Source organism: Otolemur garnettii, unplaced genomic scaffold, assembly GCF_000181295.1.
Source record: "Otolemur garnettii isolate 467f Iridium unplaced genomic scaffold, OtoGar3 scaffold00019, whole genome shotgun sequence".
Taxonomy (NCBI): domain Eukaryota; kingdom Metazoa; phylum Chordata; class Mammalia; order Primates; family Galagidae; genus Otolemur; species Otolemur garnettii.
The window spans coordinates 16116609-16139661 of record NW_003852414.1 but is presented as its reverse complement, the minus strand read 5'-3'; the positions used below and the strand labels follow the sequence as shown (position 1 = coordinate 16139661).

General features: G+C 40.7%; 1 protein-coding gene across 1 annotated transcript in view; it reads right to left on the bottom strand.

The window, feature by feature from the left end:
* The window catches only part of CUBN (cubilin), a 245379-nt gene that overhangs the window by 95395 nt on the left and 126931 nt on the right, over positions 1–23053 (bottom strand). Inside the window, exons 32-36 of the mRNA XM_003786786.2 lie at positions 11059–11218; positions 8954–9067; positions 6737–6847; positions 5302–5436; positions 4356–4488 (exon numbers count right to left, since the gene is read on the bottom strand). Of these exons, the coding sequence (XP_003786834.1) occupies positions 4356–4488; positions 5302–5436; positions 6737–6847; positions 8954–9067; positions 11059–11218 (653 nt within the window). The remainder of the gene's footprint in view (positions 1–4355; positions 4489–5301; positions 5437–6736; positions 6848–8953; positions 9068–11058; positions 11219–23053) is intronic.

Genomic DNA, 23053 nt, shown 5'->3' with positions numbered 1-23053 from the left:
CATATGGGACGTTTGAAAACCTGCAAGATAACTTAATTTGGTTAAAACACTGAGTTCCTCTAGGGAACTCGTAAGAGACAAGCCAAAGGCAATAACATGGGCTCATTTTGGTGGAGCTTAAATGCTTTGTAAAGGATTGTGCATTTAATTTCTGGAAAGGTAGACATGTGGGGTTTGTAATAGCACAGGCTAATGCTCAAATGTGACTTATTCCAATTATCTTATATTCAGTAATGGTGATGGGACGGGTGGAAGATAGGAAATAATATCTACCTCATATGAGTTTTTATAAGCAACTTATATTGTATAAAGAATCTGGAACATGTAGGTACGGCCTGAATGTTTTCAAAATTTGGCCTTAATACTTAAAAATGTAGAGCTCATTGTGATAACATGGCATTGGTGTAAATGGAGACAAACTAATAAATGGAATAGAAAAAGAAGCACAAAAGGACCCACGAATACACAGTCAAGACAATATAATCTTAGGTGCCAAGACAACTTGCTGAGGAAAGAAAGTCATTTTAACAAATGGTGCTCCAGTAACTGGATATCAAGATGGAGAGAGAAAGAAAAAAAATAAAGAACCACAACTTCTGCCTCTCGCCATGCACAGAAATGAATTTAATATTTCTCACAGATGTAAACCTAAAAGCTAGAACCACAAATCTCCTAGAAGAAAACATAGAGAAAAATTTTTGTGACCTTGCGACAGGCAAATATTTCTTTGAATGCAAAGTGCACTGACCATAAGATGAAAAATTAATACACTTGATGTCATCAAAAAAAAAATTTCTCATTAAAGATATGAATAAGAAAAGGAATAAGCAAGTCCCAGACTGGGGTGGAAAGAGAGGAGGTAATTACAAAGCAGTTATCTAACAAGGGAATCATAACTGGACTATAAAAGGTATTCCTACAAATAAACAATGAAAAAACAAACAACCAAATTTAAAATGCATAAAAGGACTTGAATAGGCATTCATAAAAGAAGGTAAGTGATGAGGAGCAGAAAGAATGACCTAGAAAGACTATAGAGAAGAAACTGTTAAGAAAACAAAACAAAAAAAATACTATCTGGAGCATACAAAACACACTGCTCTATGGTGAGAATCTTTCAGTCAACATTCAACCTTGTGGGCTGTAAGATTTCCCTTTATGCTAAGTACAACGCCTCCCTGGGGTCTGTCTCAGCTAACGGGTCAGGATGCTTGGACACCACCATCCCTGAGGCTTTGGTCCCATCTCTCACCAGGAGAACTTGAGCCCATGGCTCTCAGAAGCCCATCCAGGTGGGTTACTAGAGTACAGACCATCCGGACTATGGTCTGGATAGATGTAGTTTTAGCAGCAAGCTATGCCTGCTAATGAAGAAGCAGAAGGATTCAGGATATACCACATCAGGCAACACAGCCACACATCTGTCTCCCTTGACAATCTGATGCTTTTATAATATATTATTGATATCTACTGTCATTCTTGGCAAGGAATTATTCTGAATCCATGTTTGGGACGCATGGCTGCCAAGTTTGGTGCTTAAATTCCAGCTCAGTTGTATTACCCATAGTATGATCCATGATGGGAAACGGGCTAAAATTATTTTCTTCTACTTCTCAGAAAGCAGAAAAATAAGAGAGATCATTTTCCTCAGAAGGTAAAAATGACATGAACTCTCCTCTAAAAATCTTTCTGCTCCAAGTGTGGCACACGGTCCAGCAGCATCAGTATCACCTGAGAGTTTCTTCGAAATAAAGAATCAGGCCCCACTGACCAGTGGAATCAGCAAGTGAATTTTGGCAGGACGCTAGGTGATCAATGTGCTCATTATTGTTTGGCCCAATGGTCCGGAAGATTACAAAGTCAAGGTCTGTTCTTAGCATCAGGCCAGTATAGTCCAGTGCTAGATGGCAGAAGAGACATTTCTTTAGAAGAGATGTGGTATCTATAAGAATTAAAGTTTTTAAAAGGCTTTATTGTTCTTGGAACTCTTTGTCTGGGCGTGGTACATTTCGTAAGCAAATCTACCCTCTGGCTTGGTTCTGTCATTTTTTAATAGCATGTGGAACAAAAATAGTACAATCCCTGTTTCTCATTATCTCATTTTGATTCTTGAACCAGGACCAATCGCTTTCTAAAAGCACTCCTCAAGTATAAAATACACTTTCTGTCAGTTCCTTTAAATATCTGTTTTACCAAAACCCCCTCCGTTTTAGGTTTTATTTCTCCCTTATTCCTTTCATTGCAGATTCAACCACAGTTTCTCCATTTTTCTCCCTACTCAATTTCACCACAGTGTCCACAACCCTAACCCTGTGTCAGAACTTGATGTGATTCATATGCTGCTTCTCATACACGTGGTGCTTCTCACATACCCCAGGGAAATGTTTCTAAGCGCTCATCTGGATAGAATTTGAACCGGTGCAGAAATAACTCACAGGCCTCGCCGTCTCACTAATCACATGCAGAGAAAGAGGCATCTTATATCCTACAAAATGCATTCTAAAAATAAAACTCAAGCAAGTCACAGAACGTCGTCAAAATTAACTTCTTACAGGTAGGAAAGGAAATTGCTGAGTATTAAGGTTTTCTATGTAATAATTAGGATGTAATGTTCGTTAAACCATAAAATGGGTACAACTTGGTTCCTATGCTCGTCATCGCCCATTCTCTGGAAGGACAGCCTAGCATCCATTTGGATTTATTTGTGAACAACTACGGAAGATACTTTGGAAGTGGTAAAGATTGAGAGAATTCACATTCTCTCGACATCTGCTCCGCACACCAGCTGTGTGCTATACATTTTAAATTTGATATCTTCTTTAATCTTCACAGTGATCTGAGAAGTTTGTTATTATTAACCCCCCACTGATAAAATGATTCCTTTTAGGCTTTAATTAAATAGGATCTTGCTGTTGATTTTTTGACAATTTGTCAAGATCCGAGATTTATCTGCTTTATTAATTCCTAGTGCCTAACCTAGTTCCTGGACACCAATAATGTGAATGTGGTAGAGATAAAGAGAAAAAAGACCAAAAAGGGAGCCTCTTATGTGGCGATTACAAGGCCCAGCAGGCCACGTGATGGACACTGCACTTCGTCACCAGGCCCAGGACGGTGTTTCACGGATCATGATAAATAACGCCTCTTGCTCAGCAATATGCCCAGCACGTGCTCAGCTCACAGCAGGGGCTTACTAAGGATATGTTGAATAAAAGAATAAATGTACATCAGAGAAAAATGACTCTTCCCATGCAGACCTTTGCGCTTTTAGTAAAAGCAAAGACAAATCAAAACTTTCTTCCCCTGCAGCAGCTTAAACTTTCATTGGCTTTCTGGAGTGTGGGAGTGTGGCTTTATCTCAAAACAATGCCACTTGTACCCTGCAGAGGCACTGTCTGACAGATGGATTAAAGACAGCAACTTGAGATGTTTTAACTTGGCCCACAAGTAGAACTCTTGTCCATGTTTTTAATCAGTTCTTGATGAACAGATTGGCATGTCCAGGAGGAGAAGGAAGATTATTAACTCAACAGGCCAGTGTCCTCAAAACAGTTTTTTCTCAGCAGTACGTTACTAATATTCTCTCCAAAACAGAATTAACAATCCTGACCATAGCCCAGTCATAATAATGAGGTTTAGGAAGTAATCTTTTAAATAAAAATGGCAATCTAAATGCCCAAATATTATCTCTTAATGTTTGATAAGCATCCATTGCCCATGAGGCAAAGCACACATACTGCTCTACTGATTATTAAAATGTGTGTTTTCTATATTTCCTCTAGGAAATATTATTATTGCTGTTTAATTTAATCTGAGATCACTAAGAATTTGGTGGGATCCTACAGTTAATCCCATATCCATCGTCCATATTCAAAAAGTGTTACAGAACAATGAAAGTGACTTTACAAATGAACTACTAAGATTCCAGACGAGAAAGCACTTCCCAAACCTTTGTTCTGATAGGATGGAAGGAAAGGCGGATTGCGATGGGGAAAGATGTAAGGGTAAAGAAGGCTTCACTGAGATGGGAGGTCCCTGCAGGAGTCTCTGAAAGAATCCAAAGGTGCCTAATCGCAAGAAACAATACAATTGTTGTTCTCTGAACTTGAATGGTCCAAGATTTATTCACCAAGAGCTCTGGCAATATTAAACAGGGCTCTAGAACCATTCTCACTAGACTCTTAATGCTATTTGTAGCCCAAATGATGAGTAAAATGGGGGAAATTTGGAAAAAGACTTCCTAACACTCCCGCTGTGTCCTCTGTAACGGTTGCTGGGCAGTTGCTCGTCCTGTTAGCAACGGGGCTTCCTTCCTGCGGGCTCATGAGCACAGTACACCGTAAACAGGGATTTACATGAAAGACAGCTGGAGCTGGCTGCCAGGGGAGCTGACGATGTTCCACACACACTCCGTATTAGGGGGATACACCTCCGGGTAGCCAGGGCTGTCGAAGATGCCTTCAGCCATGTGGAAGGTTCCACCACAAGCTGGAAGGAAGGAGAAATAAAGCAATGTCAGTGCAAAGATCAACTCTAAGGTCCGGGAGAAAGAACACCAGCGTCATTATCAGTGCACAGGGTATAGTATTTCCATCTCATATCAGAAAGAAAAAGTGTCCTCTACAGATGCCCATAAAGTTCATGTGCAGTTCACTGTGATAAACTGTTTTAAATTGCACACGCACGCACTTTACGCCCGCCCTGTATCTAAAGGGAAGATTCGGCAAACTGAAGACCAAGGTCAATCGGTGTGCTGGATCAGAAGGAATCTGCTGTGTCTTCTCCGAAAGCCTTTTCTCCCTGTGAACTAGGACTCTGAGTAATATCAGACTTGTCTGTAATCCTCAAACTGCTGTTTCGCTGACCGGTGGATTATTGTCAACGCTGGCCTGGCACAGAAGGCAGGGTGCGAGCTTTCCCTCTCAGGGCGGTGCTGCAACCCCCGGCCGGTGCTGCAACCCCCTTTTAACTACTAATAAGGAGGAAGCCGGCCGCTGACGGGCAGGGTGAAAAGCCAGGACTTCTCTCCTCTCCCACGTGAGCTGCCATGATGGGCCATGAAGAACACAGCTGAGATCATGGGGTTTAGCTAAAAAGACAGCCAAACTGCCACCCAAGGGTGGGGTTCACTAATGTTAAGATTTAGCACATGCTCACCCACTGGAGAGGAAGCTAAGGTCAGGCACAGAGGTGACCGCAGGAAACTAGCTCCCGTTCTGGAAGGTAGAGTCCCAAACAACAAACCAAGGACCTCCCTGCAGCCCTGTTAACCCACGAGAGCCACCGGCTGTGGGTTCTCACCTGAGGACGAGGCGGTGATAACAGCATGAAAGCCACCATCCCTGATTGTAGAGTCGGAGACAAACCTCAGTGTCAGGGCACTGCCGAAGGATGTGACGGGATGGGGCATGGAGATGGAGCCGCCACAGTATCTGCCTAAATGATGAAGATGACGACAGGAGAACGAGCAGTGACACAGCAGAGGCCACCGTCTCTAGCAAACACAGCTCTGCTAGAATTACAGGAGAGCAGAGCAAAAACCCCAAGAAAACCAGGCTGCAAATGTAACTGAGGCCCAAGTCCCCAGCACGGCAGGCACCTGTGCGATCAACGCGCTAATACTCAGAGTGAATGCAGGGCAAGTGTGGGTGCTGGAGCCAGACGTGCCACACTCAGCTCTCAGCTCTGTCATCTACATGCTACGAGACCTGAGGCAAGATACTGCAGTGCTCTGTGCCTCAGTTTTCCCGTAGGAAATAATAAAACCTACGAGGTCACACAGTGAAGTTTGTGAACTCATCCTAGAAGAAGTGCTACGTACCTCATTGCTGAATATCATCACAGTCACCTCTGAAGATGTTGACTTCCCCACGGCCACCTGGTGACCACAGTGACATTCAGCAGTGAGGTATGTGGCACTTTTTCTAGGATGAGCTTGCAAACTTAACTGACCTGGTATATCCTAAATGACTGAGTTACTATTTACTAAGTCCTCACAGCAGCACTCAGGTAGTGTTATGTGAGTGTGAAGGGATATGCCCTTATCCTTGGTCAAATGCCTAGTGACAAAGACCTCAGGCGGTGCAATGAGAGGGGTGGACAGAGTGTGGAGTGCTCACTGATTTCCAGCTCTTGTCTCAGGCACTGTGCTGGGCACGAGGGATAAAGCAACAAGCTAAACAAAGCTCTTCTCTGATGGAGCTTGTCTTCCAGGATAGGATGAGATGTTTGTATGACCACACTCCAGAGTCATTCAGTTCATGGAGAAGCCTTAAGTGACCTGATTATTTTCCTTGAAAACATTTCAGAAACTAGATAGGGGCGCCCTTTAATTTTAGTGAGATGCCAACACAAAATGACAGATTTTTAATTCATTAATGTATGGTATGAATGTATGGTTTGCTTCTATTATAAGAACTATGGTCAAATATTAACAAACTATTTCTGACAGAATGCTATCGGGTGCTGGAACAGGACCACATTCTGCCTCTACCTAAGTAGTTGCAACTTACACATTTCTTAGAAAATAAACACAAACTACTCACGCCCTTGAAAGTAAACAAGCTGAATTCCTTGAACTCTGTGTTAAAGCCTGTTTTCTTACCCTCTAATTTTCTTTACTCATCTGAGGCTGCTCTTTATGTTTATTGGAAACATTCTGACCTTGAATAGCTTCCTATAAATATGTAGGTACATAAATAAAACACAGCCAAACCACAACTGAGTACCATAGTACCTCGGAGGGGTGCGTCATCCTGGTTGCCATCCAGAATTTCTACAAAGTCCCGGGTACAAGTTGTGCCGCCTTCAACTTCAAAGTGGGTAAAGGAGAGGGTGATGTGATTGACTATAAAAAAGAGAGAGAGCGGTTATTTAATCAAGTACCAGCAAAGAAAATATACAGGGGGAGAAATTTTACCTCTGATCATTTCAGGTAAAGGTTCTCCAGCAGAGAAGGTGGCAGATTTGTAAGACGTTTGAGGGGACAAGGAGGAGGGGGAGGACTTCTATGCCAAAGGGTTTCCTTTGCAAAGTAACACAGTAGGCTGGGTATGTGGCTCAGGCCTATAAGCCCAGCACTTCAGGAGGTCAAGGCAGGAAGATCACGTGAGACCAAGAATTCAAGAGCAGCCTAGGAAAAATATGAAGACTTGGCCTCTAAAAATAAAAGAAAGTAAAACAAAATAGATGTTTTTAAAAGTATGTGTGGAATCTGAAATGCTGGCAGTGGTCACCATGGGGACTGGTGTCTAGTTCATTCCAGACACTATAGGGAATGTTTTGTCAGAAAATGTACAGTAGAACCTCCATAGCTGACCACTTCCCTACACTGACCACCTCCTTAAGTTGACCAGACGTGTCAATAGACTCAGCCTGCTTCCTTATGTTGGCCACCTCCACGTGTCGACCAGTTTGTTCCAGTCCCTTGAGTTCTCTACTTACAGAGGTTCAATTACAGTCTTCCGCATCTTGATGTCAGCCATGGCTGTGTTCCTCTCATACTCAGTTTTCTCAGTGGAATATTTCCTTTAATTCTGATTTCTTACATAGGCTTGTAAATAAGATGTTCTTTTCTCCATAGCACTCACATTTTTGCACAATCAGTTTTATTTGAAGGCCAGGGCTAGCACCCTAGAGGCTCTGAGTCATTTATCAGGAAAGCTTTGAATTTCTTACAGAACAGTGAGTGCCTGGATACATTTTGCCTGTTCTCATCTGCAGAATAGGATCTTTTCTGGTTGCTGTTCTTCAACCACTGAGATCTTTCATCTGAATGCTTTACAACTCATTAGAAAATAATCCTTGGGCACTAAATAGCTCTAGCTCATGGCAGGGGGCTTCTTTATCTTTGGTTCAGTTTCTGCTGTTCTTGGGGCTCTACCTCCCAGTCTGCAGTTGGCTAAGGATTACATCACCAGCCTCACATCTTCCCCTGTCAACAGAGATACTATCACTGTGTTAACTCTTAACATTCCTAGAAGTGCCAGACAATACTTAAGCCAAACTCTTGTTTTATGGATTATTTTGACCTATGGCCCAATTAGCTTAAGTGACTTGGCTATTTTCACACAGGTTATTAATTACAGAGGGGAGTCAAGAACTTAATGCCTTTCCCACATTATGCCTGAAAATTTATTTTCCTGAAAACATCACAGGAGGGCAGGGCTCATCTAAACAGGATTCATAATAGCTGCCTCCCCCAAGTCTTCACCCCCTTCGTGGTCATTCTGTTGTAACCTTGGGGATCCTTTCTTCCTCATCTCTGTGAAATGGGGCAGTAAGCCTTAGACACCAGCCACACTGTTACTGGGCCAAAAAATAAGATTCTAAGATTCCATCAAGCAAATAAAGTTAATGCTTATGAGATGTGCTTCTGGGCCAGGGATGGGATATTTTATATACATGCATGGCCGGAGGGAATATGTTTTAGAATTAATTTCCACTTTGATTGACAGGCTCGTGGCATTGCATCCCCTGAACTGTTGAATTGTTATTTCTCCGGTCTATGGTTCTTGGTATTCATCTATTCATTCAACAACTGTCTTGAGCATGTACTGCACCCAGACACACCTGTGAAAAACTAGTTATTTATCCATTAGTTTTGTTTACCCCTAATCTCACATGACTGTCAATACAGTAAGGCTGTAGGTGTGTCACATTGTTTTTTTCTTTTTAATCCTTTGCTAGGCCTTGAAACTAAAAAAAAAGAAAAGAAAAGAAACAGAAAAGTTTTTTTTTTTCTTTTAAATTAAGAAGAAACTGTAAGTATTACTTCCCTATCAGATTAGAAAATACTTGTTCTCGTGCATATCAGGAATTGGGACTTCCAAAAGGAGAAGAGGAAGCCCACCAATTGTTCCCCCTGAGGAGATAAGAATATTACTCATGCCCAAACTTTCCCACAGACGCCATCTGTACTAGGCTCCTTTTCTTTTTCATCTTAGTTACTCACATGGGGGTTGAGCTTCAAGGATCCAGCTGCAGTTCTGATTGTTTGGGTACTTGGCGGGGAACAATGGAGAGGAAATGGTACCAGAAGAATCCATGAGAATGTGGCCTCCACAGACTGGGGAACACACAAACACATGCATGTCATGTAATTTTGGTTTCTGCTGAACCGTACCAAGCAATTATTTGAGGAATGAAGACATAAATGAGTTTTTTTCTTATCTCTAAAATGTATGCTAAGGAAGTTCTCTGCTAAGGAAGATGTACATAAACCAGGAGAAAATGGGAACACACTTCACATTTATCAAAGTATTCTTCAATTACGGAAAGCAGGGGAGTGGCAAAACACAACAGATTAAAGGACTATGAATTCCCTGAACCATTTAAATAAAATTCTGGCATCAATTCACTCACTTTGCCCACTCATAAATTATAGGCATGGAGATAATCTATTTATCCATGACTTCTTTTTATCAAGAAAAAAAAAGAATACAAAAACATATTTATCCCAACTCACTTATCTAGCATTTATACACTACAAGGAGGATACACCACTAGAAACTGCAAGAATTGCTTGTCATGTAGTCAGATTTGAACCCCCAGAAGCAGTTGTTCCCCTCATTTCTGAATCCTGCAATTGTCCAACTGTTGCAATTGTCCAATTGTCCAATTGAGGAGCCACTGTTGTTTCCCACTGTTTTTGTTCAATGAAAGTTTCAATTGAACAAGACTTCATAAAGATGACTGCATATTATCAGAGAAGTGCAAAGCTCAAAGGGAGTTCAGAAGAGGGAGAGTCCATCGCTGCTGGAGGGCATACACGGAGGCTCACAAAGCAGGCAGCAGAGGAGGAGGAAGGGGGAAGGACCGCCTGAGCAAGGATGCAGAGGGGGTAAGGGCTGCATCCACACAGATGCAGCTGAAATGCAGGGTACCCAAGAGTGTTGAGGATGACACTGGACAGATCAGAGCAGGTTCTGTGCCTTTGGTTAGCATTTGGAGGGGCTTGAGCTTATTCTCCAGGTTGTGTGGAGATAGGACTGACATTTGAGCATTCAATGGCAGGATCTAGATATGGCTTTTGCAAGTGACTTTGAAGGAAGATAGGGCAAGGGTGGGTGAGTTTGGGGAAGTTATAATAGTCCTAATAAGAGCTAATGGGGACTTCTTACTAGGAAGCATCACAAAAGTGAATAATTTCATGTAAAAATATACATAAGACATATATGTTAATACAATATATATTAATACTATATATTAATACAATATATACTATATAATAATACAATATATAATATAATATCATGTTATATTATATATATTCCACCTTACTCTAAAGTCTACAGTGTGTCACCTTTGGAAGACCAGATACTGTCTGCCTCCAGAGCTCTTTGAAGAACATGAGCAAAATAACTAAAACAGACATAACAACTAAACAGACTAAACTTATTTGAAGTAAATGACCTGAATTATCCAAATATAAATCGTGGCTGTGCTGAAGCCAACTAACAGCCCCTCCCGCTGGGGTTCCTTCTGTCTCTGACAGTGGGATAAAGGGTTAATCTCTAAGAATGGCTAGACAAGAGGCAATGGGTGAAAAGGTCTTAGAGTAGTGGGGACTTAAGAACAAAAACAGTGGGAAACAACAGTGACTCCTCAGTTGGACAATGGCAGGAATCACAAAGGAGGCAAACAAATGCTTCCGGGGGTCCAAATCTGGCTACATGACAAACAAGTCTCACAATTTCTAGTGGCATAGCTTCCTTGTGGTATAAAGCCTTGGATAAATGCTAGAAAAATTAATTTGGATGAAAATGTTTTTATACTGTCTCTAGTATTTCAGGCACTTTTCAAGCATTATTCTGAAAACTTGTTTGAGAGATATACATGAAAGGAAGTCTGTATCATCTAAGGTAGACAAAGATGGGGTTACAAGTATGTATAGTTGGAATAAGTATAGATCATAATTCCCTTGTTATGTTTAAATTTTTTCATGTAAAGTAGAAAACTGTGATCCATTTCTGAGCACTGGTCTCGTTTTTAACATAGCAGCAGAAAGATCACTGGAGAATATTTTTCCTGTGCTTGGGAAGACCCACAGATACTTGCCTTGCTTGAATTGCGCTCGGAAGCCCCTGCTCTGTCTAGAAGGGCCAGAAAGAAATCTCACAAAGAGGCTGTCTCCTGAAGAGGTGATAGGGTTGGCCAGCTGCTGTCTTCCACATGTTCTGGCGAGGCGGGTGGTTATGGAACTTACACCATCATATGCCTACAAGAAAGATGACAGGGAAAACCATGGTTCAGAACTTCAGATTTACATCTAGAAGGCCCATATCCCATGGACTCCCTGCACATTGATGAGCTAGTAGGAAGCCACACATTTGCTGCCTTTATTTTATTATCTTACCACATAGTTCCATGGGAGTATCTGAGTCTTTGGTTGTATCTGGGGACATCTATATGAATTTCAGTAGAAATTTCTCTGCCAGGAGGAGTTTCTATTAGATCTCTGGATGTCTTTATAAATGCTGTCCCTTCCAAAATTCTCTTCCTTCCTCTGACCCGAATAGTCAAGTCATAGGCAATGCCCAGGACCGTGTGCTGAGGTTGTTTGATGGAAGAATGAATAAATCAGCAGATAGATGAGAAATAATAATGAGTGACCATCCATTGTCAGAGCCCCAACATCTGTTGGAACTTCTGTTCTTCATAGGGCAATGGTCAAGAAGCAAGAGAACTGGTAGAATTCTCCAAAATGGTATGAGTGATATAAGGCTGGTTTAAGAAATTATCTCATTATTTTTTAATAAAATACACTGGGTTCTGTCTTGCCAGTATCATGCTGGGACTTAGCAGAACCTCCATGCACCCAGTAGGATAGAGTTCACATCACATATGCCTGAAATCTCTGTTATCAGTTTGTGAAATTGATATTTACTATTTGCTCAGAACTCTATGTCTACAATGAATATTTTTTTGTAAACCAGGAGGAAATGAATTCCTTTTCTTCAGATGATAGTAATAATAGCTACTTCTCATTAAGTGATTACCTTGGACCAGGAACTCAATTTAGCCCATCACATACCCTGCTCCATTCTTTCCTCCCAGATTCTCTCCATTTTCAAAGAGAACCACAGAGGCACAGAGAGCCTGAGTAGTGTGTCCAAGTTATACAACTTCTAAGAGGGCTCAGGTCACTTTGAACTAGATAGCTATGGGCCAGAGTCTAGAACTGAAACTGTTTTGTTTTGTTTAATGTTAACATCTCAATTGAGCAGGATAGAGGCATCTCAATCACTAGAGGGAGACTGAAAGTATGAAGTTAAAACATGGCTGTTTCATTCAATGCAAATGACCACTTATAAGTCACAAGAAAGTCTTGGGAAAAAATAGAAAGTTCAGAGATTTAATGCAGAGAAGGTACCCACAAGTGACATTAAATACCTAGTAATGATTATAATCAGTGTTCTCTTCAGCACATTAAGTATGATTGGGAGGCTATTCTCAGTTTAATCTGTACAAGCATGTGAATCAAACATAAATAGGATTTTTAACTTGCTAAGGGGTCAGAAGTTAAAGCTTTTATAAAAAGCTATTTAAAATAAATGTAGTTCTGTTCTACAGCAGTACTTCCTTCATTCTTCTGTTTTTCTTTATTTTTTCCTTAATGTTTTAATTTTATTTACTTGAATTTTTTTAAAAAAACTAGAATATTTTGTAAAGACAGGGTCTCACTATGTTACCCAGGCTGGTCTCGAACTCCTGATCTTAAGTGATCCTCCCACTTTAGCCTCCCAAAGTGCTGGGATTATAGGTATGAGCCACCAAACCTGACCCAAATGTTCAAATTTTAAGTGTATATATTGAATAAATGAAATTATTATTATTTTTTTGAGACAGAGTCTCACTATGTCACCCTCAGTAGAGTACTGTAGCATCATAGCTCACAGCAACCTCAAACTCTTTGACTTTAAGGGATTCTCTTGCCTCAGCCTCTCAAGTAGCTGGGACTACAGGTGTCCACCATAATGCCCAGCTATTTTTTTGTTGTAGTTGTCATTGTTGTTTAACAGGCCTGGGATGGGTTTGAACCCGCCAGCCCTGGTATATGTGGCCAGCATCCTAACCACTTAGCAATGGAAAAAATCTAATATGACCACTTCCTTTAACACTCTGAACACCATAAACAGTAGACAAAACAATATATCAACCAATAATAAAAAATCGCTTGCTACACTTGTACTTCAGCCTGCTCTCAAATATCACCACCATTGGTTTAATACAAGTATTTATTAACTCTGCACTTGGTATACCTTCCTGTTATACCTGTTAGAACTGTAACATCTTAGGCTTTTAATAACATTCTATTGGAATTTTTGTGGTTTCAATATCAAAGGATAAAGCATGCCCTCTTAGAACATCTGGAGTTACAGCATCTGGGGAACATACCAAGTGACTCTTTAAGCAGAAAACCAGTTGCTTCTCTCAAGATTAATTAGGTATTTGTTTAAAATAGCATTTTTTAATTCTTTTTTTTTCATTTTTATAAAAGAAGTTTAATACTAAATTTTATTAATAAATGTGGTTTATATTTATTTATTATTTTGTTTCTCACTGGCACATAATTGAACATTTACGGGGTACAGTGTGATGTACCTCAAACACTCGTCACTTCTTTATGATAAGGACATTCAGAATCCTCTTGTCTAATTATTTTGAAATATACACCAGAATACAGTTTTATTACAGTCACACTACTGTGATATAGAACACCAGACCTTATTCATTTCACCTATCTATAATTTCGTACCCTTTGATAAATCTCTCCCCACTTCTCCCTGGCTACTCTCCCCAGCCTCTGGTAAACACTATTCTACTCTGCACTTTTATGAGATCAGGTTTTTCAGATTCCAGAGACCAGTGATGTTGTGCAATATTTGTCTTTCAGTGACAGGCGTATTTCACTTAACATAATGTCCACCAGGTTCATCCACATTGCTGTAAATGATAGGATTTCTTTCTTTTATAAAGCTGAATAATATTCCATTGGGTCTTTATGCCACATTTTTTTCTCCATTTGTCCATTGATGAGAGGGTGTTCCCCTCTCACATATTCCCCTATGGCCAATAGGTATGTGAAAAAATGCTCAACATCACTAATCAGGAAATGCAAATCAGTGAGATAGTACTTCACCCTAGTCACAAATTTGGTACAAACCATTATGGAAAAACAATAGGGAATTTCCTTTAAAAATTAACAATAGAACTACTATATGATCCAGCAATACCACTACTGGGTATTTATCCAAAGAAATAAAATCAGTACACTGAAGAGGGCTGCACTCCCATGTTTATTGCGCCATTATTCACAAAAGCCAAGATAACAGAATTAACTGAAGTGTTCCGCATTTTTTAGTTTCTTAAACTCTAGTGGAACACTGGGTTCTGTTAAATTTATAGGGTATCCTCCTAAAAATCATTAGAGAATTTTTATAAGTCTATAGATTAATAAATCATGACTCTACTAATTTTGCTTATTTCACCCAAAATTCAGAGGTCCAAGGAGTAAGTAGAGACTATGTCTTCCCTTTCTAAGACCTTGTTTTTAGTCTGAGTAATTGCAGTCCTCTCAAGGGACAGAAGGAAACAAAAATGAATAATAAATGTAAACTAAGAAGTTAAGGCTAGAAACTCCAGAAAAATCACATGAATGAGCCATTTTTTTGAGGATCCCTTGAAAGGGGAGCATCTTCTGGGAGGCTCCCAGGCTTCCCAGGCCTGCTCCATTCCCTGAGATCCTAGAATTACAAGACCTCTGCTAAAATTCATCTGGCCAGAGCATTGCTTCACAAGTAGTGAATCTAAAGTAGAAGATTTCCAAATATCCTAGCATCAAAATTTTATACCAATGACACACCAGATATGATGAGCATGTTGTAATTTTGTAAGCTGCATCAGACAATCACACACCTCCTAACCTAGTCCTCAATGCTATGTGATTTTTTTTTTAGTAGGACAAGTATGCAAGCTATTAATCACAGTCTTATCCAATGTAAGCTGGAAATACATCCACATTGACATAGGTAGTGAGTGGCAGAGTCTTCTCTCCTCAAATTCTATGTCTACCGTGTTATTTCCCTTTAAAAAGCTCATGATGTGTCCATTTTGTGCTGCTGTGATACCTGAGACTGGGTAATTTGTAAAGAGCAGAAATTTATTTCTCATAGTTATGGTGCCTGGGAAGTCCTAGAAAAAGGTGCCAGCTGGTTAGGGCCAGGTCCTAGAAGGGCCATGCTTCCAGGAAGATGCCTTGAGTGCTACATGTCCCCAAGGGGAAGTGCTCCATACCCTTAGGCAGCAGAAGTGTGAAAGAGAAGGAACCCCCTCCCACAAGCTCTCTTGATAGTGGTTTAATCCACTCATGAGGCCAGCTCCTCATTACCTAAACACCTGCCAGAGGCCAATCTCTGAATATTGCTGTAGTGGGGACTAAGTTCCCAACACACAAATCTTGGCAGAAACACATTCAAACCATAGCATGATAGTTATTAAGTTTTATGTCCCTAATTGCTATTTTATGAAATTTCAAAACCTTAGACTATCAAGGAGGCAGACTTTTGCTTTCTTAGCAGAGTATGAAATATCAATCCTGTTATTTAAAAGTGTTCTTAACACTTATAATATCAAATCAATATTCTCACATGTAAAGTTTTAATTTACAAAATTAGAAAAGCATGCAAGAAAGAAAATATTAGAAACCTTCTTCCTTTGTATTTAAAATTCTAAAGTCATGAAAATTATCAATATTCATTTTCCCTTACTTCCATCTAGTTCCCAAGGCAAAGGGAGGAAATTATATTACCATTGAGTACACGTTCAATATTTGAATATAACGTGTGTAATTCTTAAGTCTACTGCCAAGAGTCTTCTAGGAATTGATTTTCTGATCGTTACTTAAGTGGTAAAAGTCAGAGCAGTATACAAACAAAATAAAACTCTGTACATCTCAACTAATTCATTTCTAGATGACACCAATAAAATGGGTTTTGAAATTGAACAAAAGAAAAAGTAGGCACCATGCCCAGGAGAATTCCAACTCTCCATGCTCTCAAAACAGAGGCTGAGCTGGTGAGGTGGTAATCTCATTTCTACAGAAAAGTTAATCAGTCTTTTTAGGAAGTGTCCAGAGTTTTGTGAAATTTTGAGATACTAGCACATACATTCAAAATACATAGCAAAAATGTAACTTTGTCTTATAAACATAGGAGAATTTTTTTAAAAATTACAGAGCCTGGCACATAATAGACACAAGTGTTTGATATACAAATGAATAAATGATTAGCAGTTATGACAGTGTATAACCTTTATAGTTCTAATGGTCTCTAGGAATTCAGGACTAAGCTTCATGATAAACCAGAGTTTTAAAAAAGCTTATTTTTGTGACACCAAGGTGTGAGGATGACTTGAAGCCAGGAGTTTGAGACTAGCCTGCTAACATAGTAAGACCCCTATCTCTATAGAAGGTTAAAAAATTAGCCAGGTATTATGGAGCATGCCTGGAGTCCTAGTTACTTGGGAGGTTGAGGAGAGAGGATCACTCGAGCCCAGGAGTTGGAGGCTGCAGTGATGTATGATCATACCACTGCAATGTGGCCTGGGCAACAGAGTGAGACCTTGTCTCTGAACAGAAAAAAAAAAAAAAAAGGTGGAGCAAATGGTATTACCTAGGTGCACAGTAGACATAGTCGTGGGTATGGGGCTATACACTGTGGGAAAGAAGTCCCTGGGGAATGCGTTCTGAACAGGCTTTCTCCTACAAGGGGAATGGAAAGGTCGGATCACAGGGCACCACCAACATCGTGCATGCAGCCCTCAGATGCCTTTCACCAGCAGTGAGAATGGAGTGGTGGAAGGCACCTGGCCCATCCCCAAGGCCCAGAGTTTTCTCAGCATAGGACAGACACATGGTGTTTTCAGGGCCCCTCCATGCCCTGAGCTCTAGCCAGAAGAGAACCAAGCAAAAAGTTTATGAATTTTCAAACTTGAGACTTCAATACCTTGAGGAGATTTGGGTAAATGTCAACCATTTCTATGGTTTGCATGTGCCAACCTTGTCACATGTCCAGTGACATGGGAGGAAAGCCCTTCCAGTGAGAGACAAGCCTCAACTCCTGGTGACATTTACAATACTAGAGGCCAATGGTCAGAATCCTAAGAATAGGAATTTGAGAAAATAGAGGATTCAAGGAAAGGGAACCTCTTACCTTCCCCTATACACACTGGTGACAAAAATGTTTATCATTTAAGAGTATGTATTAGTTCCTTCTAAAAGGACAAAACAGCATATATTTTGCAAAACACCTTCATAGGCTCTCAAAACATGAGCATGTTATTTTCTGTTGTTGGGAACAAGATAGCCCCTTGTCTTTGCTTCCTAATCTGAAAAATGGGGTTATTATGAGTATATGAGTATATGGTTCATATTTTTTATGAAAATTCAATGAGTTAAAAGATCTAAGTTCTTGGGAGAATTGCTATCACATATACTAATTGCATAGTAGACCTTAGCCTCTGCTATTGAAGTGGGACAGAGAGATATGGTAGCTAAATTGTTGTCTAAGAAATGAGGTGGGGAAGTGGAAGGCTATAGAGGCAAAAAAGAAAATAAGACCAAGAGGGGGTTCTCCAGCAATATGGGCAGGTAGGAGCAGGAGAAATAACAATGAAAATTATCCACTGAGATATTATGGGCATGGGGGTAGCAGGTAACTCCTGACATGGTCCCCAGTGACTCTCAACTCCTGGGATTCATGCCTTTGTGCAGTCTCCTCCCCTGGCACATGGGATAGACTGAATGGCTTGTACAGAACACAGCAGAAATGATAGAACGTTGCTGCCCTGGTGACTTCCCTCTTGCTCGCACCTTCTCTCCCTGGACTCTATCACACTCTGCTGCTTGCTCTGTTGAAGCAGGCAGCCGTGTTTTGAGATACTCCGTGGAGAGGTCTACATGGCAAGAAGTCCTTGGAGGCCTCTAGCCAACAGCCTACAAGGAAATGAATCCTGCCAGCAGCAGCCTGAGTGAGAAAGGACTCAGCTGAGCTGCTCTTGCAGTCCTGACCTACAGAGGGGCAATCTGTTACACAGCATTGGAGAACTATGTAAATCAAGGGGTGTGAAGTGAAGGACTGAGGATGGAATGAACAGAGGCTTCCTAAGAACGAGGCTGTCTAATATTGCATTTAAGTCAACTGCTGGGCTGCTTTGCAGTAGCCATCTGCTGGTATCTGCAATATTTACCCAAAGACTCCTACTCAGAAAGCTGTCCAGTGTGTGGTATTCTGGAGAAATCAAGAAAAGGGGCATAAATTCCAAGTTTCTCATAACAAGAAGTGGAGATAAAGGCAAGAGCTATAAGAGGCAAAACCAAGGGCTTGGAATGTTAACAATGGAAATCTGGGTAATTAGTAAAACACAAGGCATTTCCCCTCTGTCCTCAGCTCCCCACTCCAAAAAAAGCCTAAAAAGATGACAGGGAATTGATGGGTTTTCTGCACCTTCATAGTCCCCTCTTCTAGAGTAATCAACTGTGTCACACTCTACTGGAAGGGCCGAACAGTTTTCATTGCACTTGGTGACCTAGAGGTGGCAGAATGTCTAAGGGCGGCTGTTTGTGGAATGATGAGGCGGAAGCTGACTGAGTGGGCTGAGCTGGGAGAGTCAAGGGAGGAAGTGGAGAAGGTGGGCAGCCTTCGCTTTCCTTCCATCTCTGTCTATCCTGGGGGGGGGAGGGAGTGACATGGGGTGACATGCCAGTTACACTTGGGGAATTCTATCGTTTTCTTTGTTTCTTCCTTAGTTTTTTCATTTCTTACTTCTTTGGAAAGTAAAGCCATCACAAATTATTCAAGAAATTACAAGATCCATTTATATCCCAGGTTGAGTTTGAGATAATGAAGTATCCAGCCCCTCAGGAACGGGGGCTATGACAGACTACCACAGGCTGGGGGGCTCATAGACAACAGACTTTTATTTCTCATAGTTCTAGGGGCCAAGGTGTCAACTGATTGTGGTGTCTGTGAGGGCCTGCTTCCCCATAGACTGCTGTCCTCTTGCTGTAAAGAAGGATGGGGCAGGGCCGTTCTCTGGGAATTCCTCTCTGAGGGCACTAACCCCATGAATGAACACACCACCCTCAAGACCTACTAACTCCCAAGGCCCCAGCTTCTAATACCATGCCTTGAGGATTTGGACTTTTAAACATGAACTTGGGAGAACACAAATGTCAGACCACACAGAAGGGCAATGATTAAAAAAAAGTCTCTATGTTCCTCTTCAAACTCCTTCCCTAGCACAACGATCTGCTGCACAGCACAGCTTCACACCTACACAGAAGGTAGAGCCCAAATGGATGTTAGTGTCCATGTCCAACTCAATGCACATTGTTCTTCTCCTTTCATTTGCTCAGCCTGAACTTCGAGGTTATGTACAGGGCCCAGCCCATCTGATGCTTCCCATTTGACCAACTAAGGCCTAGGGGAAGGAACACTGATCTGGGAGTCAGGACACCAGGGCTCGAGTCCTGCATCTTCCCAGGGCTATTTCTCAGTTCTTGCCGAAGGAAGCATGTTTAGAAGCTTCCTGGTATCAGATTAGATACCTACAAAATGGGGGTAGGTAATTCCTCCTGTTGCCTCAAAACATAATCATGAAGATGAAATAAGACAGTGTATGGCAAGTTTTGTGAACATTGTAATTATAGATAGAAGGGCGTTTTCCTGACTTCAGTGTAGAAGTTCTCATACATGCATTTTTAACAGAATTTGGCAACATACAGTAAAATTAACAGCTAGCGATTCCATTTCTGTGTGTCTATGCTAGAGAACCTCCTGGGAGGTTACATATAGATGAATCTACAGGAATATTTAGAGGGAAAAGGTTGCAATAGCAAAATAATGGAAGCTACTTAATGCCATTCACAGCAGAATGGGTAAATGCCTTGTTGGAAGATTGTGAAGTGGTCAAAAAGATGTATTAGATTGGTATGCATTGCAATGTAGCAAAATGTTAGAAACAGAAGGTCCAGTGAAAAAAGAAAGAAGGGTACACACTATGCAACACTGTAGACATAAAGTTTTAAAACATGCAAAATAGGGCAGTGCCTGTGGCTCAAGGAGTAGGGCGTCGGCCCCATATATTGGAGGTGGTGGGTTCAAACCTGGCCCCAGCCAAAAAAAAAATGCAAAATAATATTTGATATTGTTTGGGTGTACACACATAATGAAACAAGTATAAAAACAATTCTAAAAACCAAAATTCTCACTAGTAGTTTTTCTGGGATGGGAAACAGGGGATGGCATAAATGATGCACACACGGGACTTAGCTGGGTTGTCAATCATTCATTTCTTACTTGGGGAAGGAAAAAGAACTTTGAACAAATATGGCAAAATATTAAGACTTGGCAAGTCTGGGTAGGGAGACGTTTTTGTACATTGTATGCTTTGTATGCATTGTATAGGATATATTTTTCTACATAAAATACTTTATAATGGAATGTTCATTAAAGAAAAGAGAATCTCTATGAAGGAAATAATAGGAAATGTGGACTAAGATTTGCATATAAAGATACTGCTCACAGCATTGTTATAAGAGAAAAAAACTCAGAAGTAACCCGTATGGTCAGTAATAACATAGTGGTTAATCGAATTATAGTAAGTCCTTATAACTGACTATTTAAAACTTATTTTTAAAAATAAAAATATTCAAATAATATAAAGTGAAAAAAGCAGGATATAAAATTATATACAGTAGTCTCTTAACTGTGCATGTTCATGTGCGTGCGGACGTCTGGATTTCTAAGTGTATATTTGTATATTTTTGTGTTTGCATAGGCAGGAAGGTGAAATTCTAATAGTTTGTATCTGTAGTATAATACTAAGGATGGCATTGATTTCTTATTCTTTAATTCTGTATTTTGCAAATTTATATGAGGAATGTGTAACATGTTAAAATAAAATCTGTATTAAAAATGTTGATGCGTTTAGCCACTCAGACACGTAAGTGGTTAATACAGACATGAAAAGGCGCTACTCATGTAACAACAGCACCTCAGTGTCTCAGCCAGATGGGCGGGAAAGCCATTTAATCTGGCCGCCTGCTGCCTGACAGGAATGTATCAAGTTTAATGGACTTGGCTTCTGCTTCAAGATGTCCAAAGCATCTGTGAGTTAGCTGACTGATGCCTGTGCCCTATCTCTCTGCCCTGAGCTCCAGGCTCAGATGGCCAACTGCATCGCAGACATCAAGTCACAGCCCACAAACCCTGGAAATCATTGTCTCAAACTGAGCCCATCTTTTCTTCCCCCTCATTCGCCTACATCACTTGCCTCAGAAGCATGTGCCCCAACGTCAGACCATTTTGCAGCTCGCCCGTACCCCAAATCCAGTGTTCAGTCGGCTCTGCCATTCCCTCTCTGGGGCATCTCTTGGTTCCTTTCCTCCACCTCAACCCCAGGCCCCCTCTGATGAGGGAACTCACCACTGCAGCCTGAAATAGAGGCCTTAAATCTATGTCTCCCTTCAATTTAGCCTCCAGAACTGCCACTGTATGGCGTGCTCTTTCTAAAATGCAAAATCAAACACAAGAATGAAGCCGAGCACCAATACTTAAAATGCAATAAATAAAGACAAGCAATTGCTCCAGCTTTGCTGAAGAACCAGAGACCACATGATGGAGAGGGATGCGGGGCAGGGCACCGCAGCCTGCAGCCCCCCTCTGCTGTGAGCAAAACCCTGGCGTCCTTACCTGGCTCGGGGTCACCTGTCTGAATGTCAGTCATCACTTCCAGCCCAAAGCTCATGACTGGGGGAGAGGAGGGGATGAATTTTAGCTTCCTCAGTAGCATTTATATTTTATTTCTAGAAAAAGGAGTGTATTTCCTCAGATAGTTATAGAGTAGGAGGTGGAAATTATTTCTACTGTTTACCTATTTTCTTGTTTTACCAAGTTTTATCTCGCTCGGGGAGAAAATAACCTAACTTAATGTGTGACTTAAAATTATTATAAACAAGAGTAAGAAGAAACTATTTTAATACCAGAGCAAAACATACAGCGTGCTTTATAATCCCCAAAGTGTGAAGATGCCACAGCTTAGCTTCAGAGTACAAAATAGATTACGAATGTGTATGAAGATGTTTTTATTTGGTTCTTCTGCTATTACTTTTTCCTTCTTAGCTCATTTGTGAATCTTCTGGCAAGTGTAAAATAATGTACTTATGAATGTATGAAATTCATGGAAATGATATATTGAAAAATGTGTGAACATTTTTATAATACATATTTTAAGATTTTTAAAAAATATCTTAAAAGGAAATGAGGGCTGATGGTGCATTAGGATGATAGCGATGAACTAAGGATTCTGGATCCAGGATTGTGTACCTGAGGTTCACAATTTTTAAAAAGATAACTCAGACCTTTAAGATAGTATTATAGTAATAGAAGCAGTTGCACTACCAGCAATAGAAAAATTGAGAGTAGCAACTAATAGCTACTCATACTAGACACTGATAAGTTCTTCAAATACATTTTTTTTTAATATTCGGTTCTTACAGCTCCATTTTGCACTTGGGAAAACTTAAGATCATAAAATGTAAGTGACTTTCCTAGTCACGTACCTTATAGGGCAGAGCCAATATGCAAATTCTATCTGTCTGACATCTGATCAATTATTATTAAACCAAGAGAAAAGGTAAAATCACGTTTTATTCATTAGGTTAGACTATTGAGAAACCATGATTCTGCAAAGCCAAGTCAAATGTCCCTGGCCTCCTAGAAGGCTAAATATGGAGGCTCTGGAAATAGGATGGAAGTCCCTGTCACTGAGCGACCTCCTGTCAAGCACGGCCAGTCCATTTTAGAAAGCGTGGCTGGGCTCCTGTGGGTTTGGGGTGGTTGGCATCTGCCGCGCATTCCATTCCTCTGAACACGCATGGGACTCTCAGCATGGCTAATCTAGCAGAATGTGGAACAAAGGGCGCAGTGTCTAGGACCAATAAATAAACCCCAAATTTATACTGCTGTGTCCTAAACTTGAGTCATTCCTA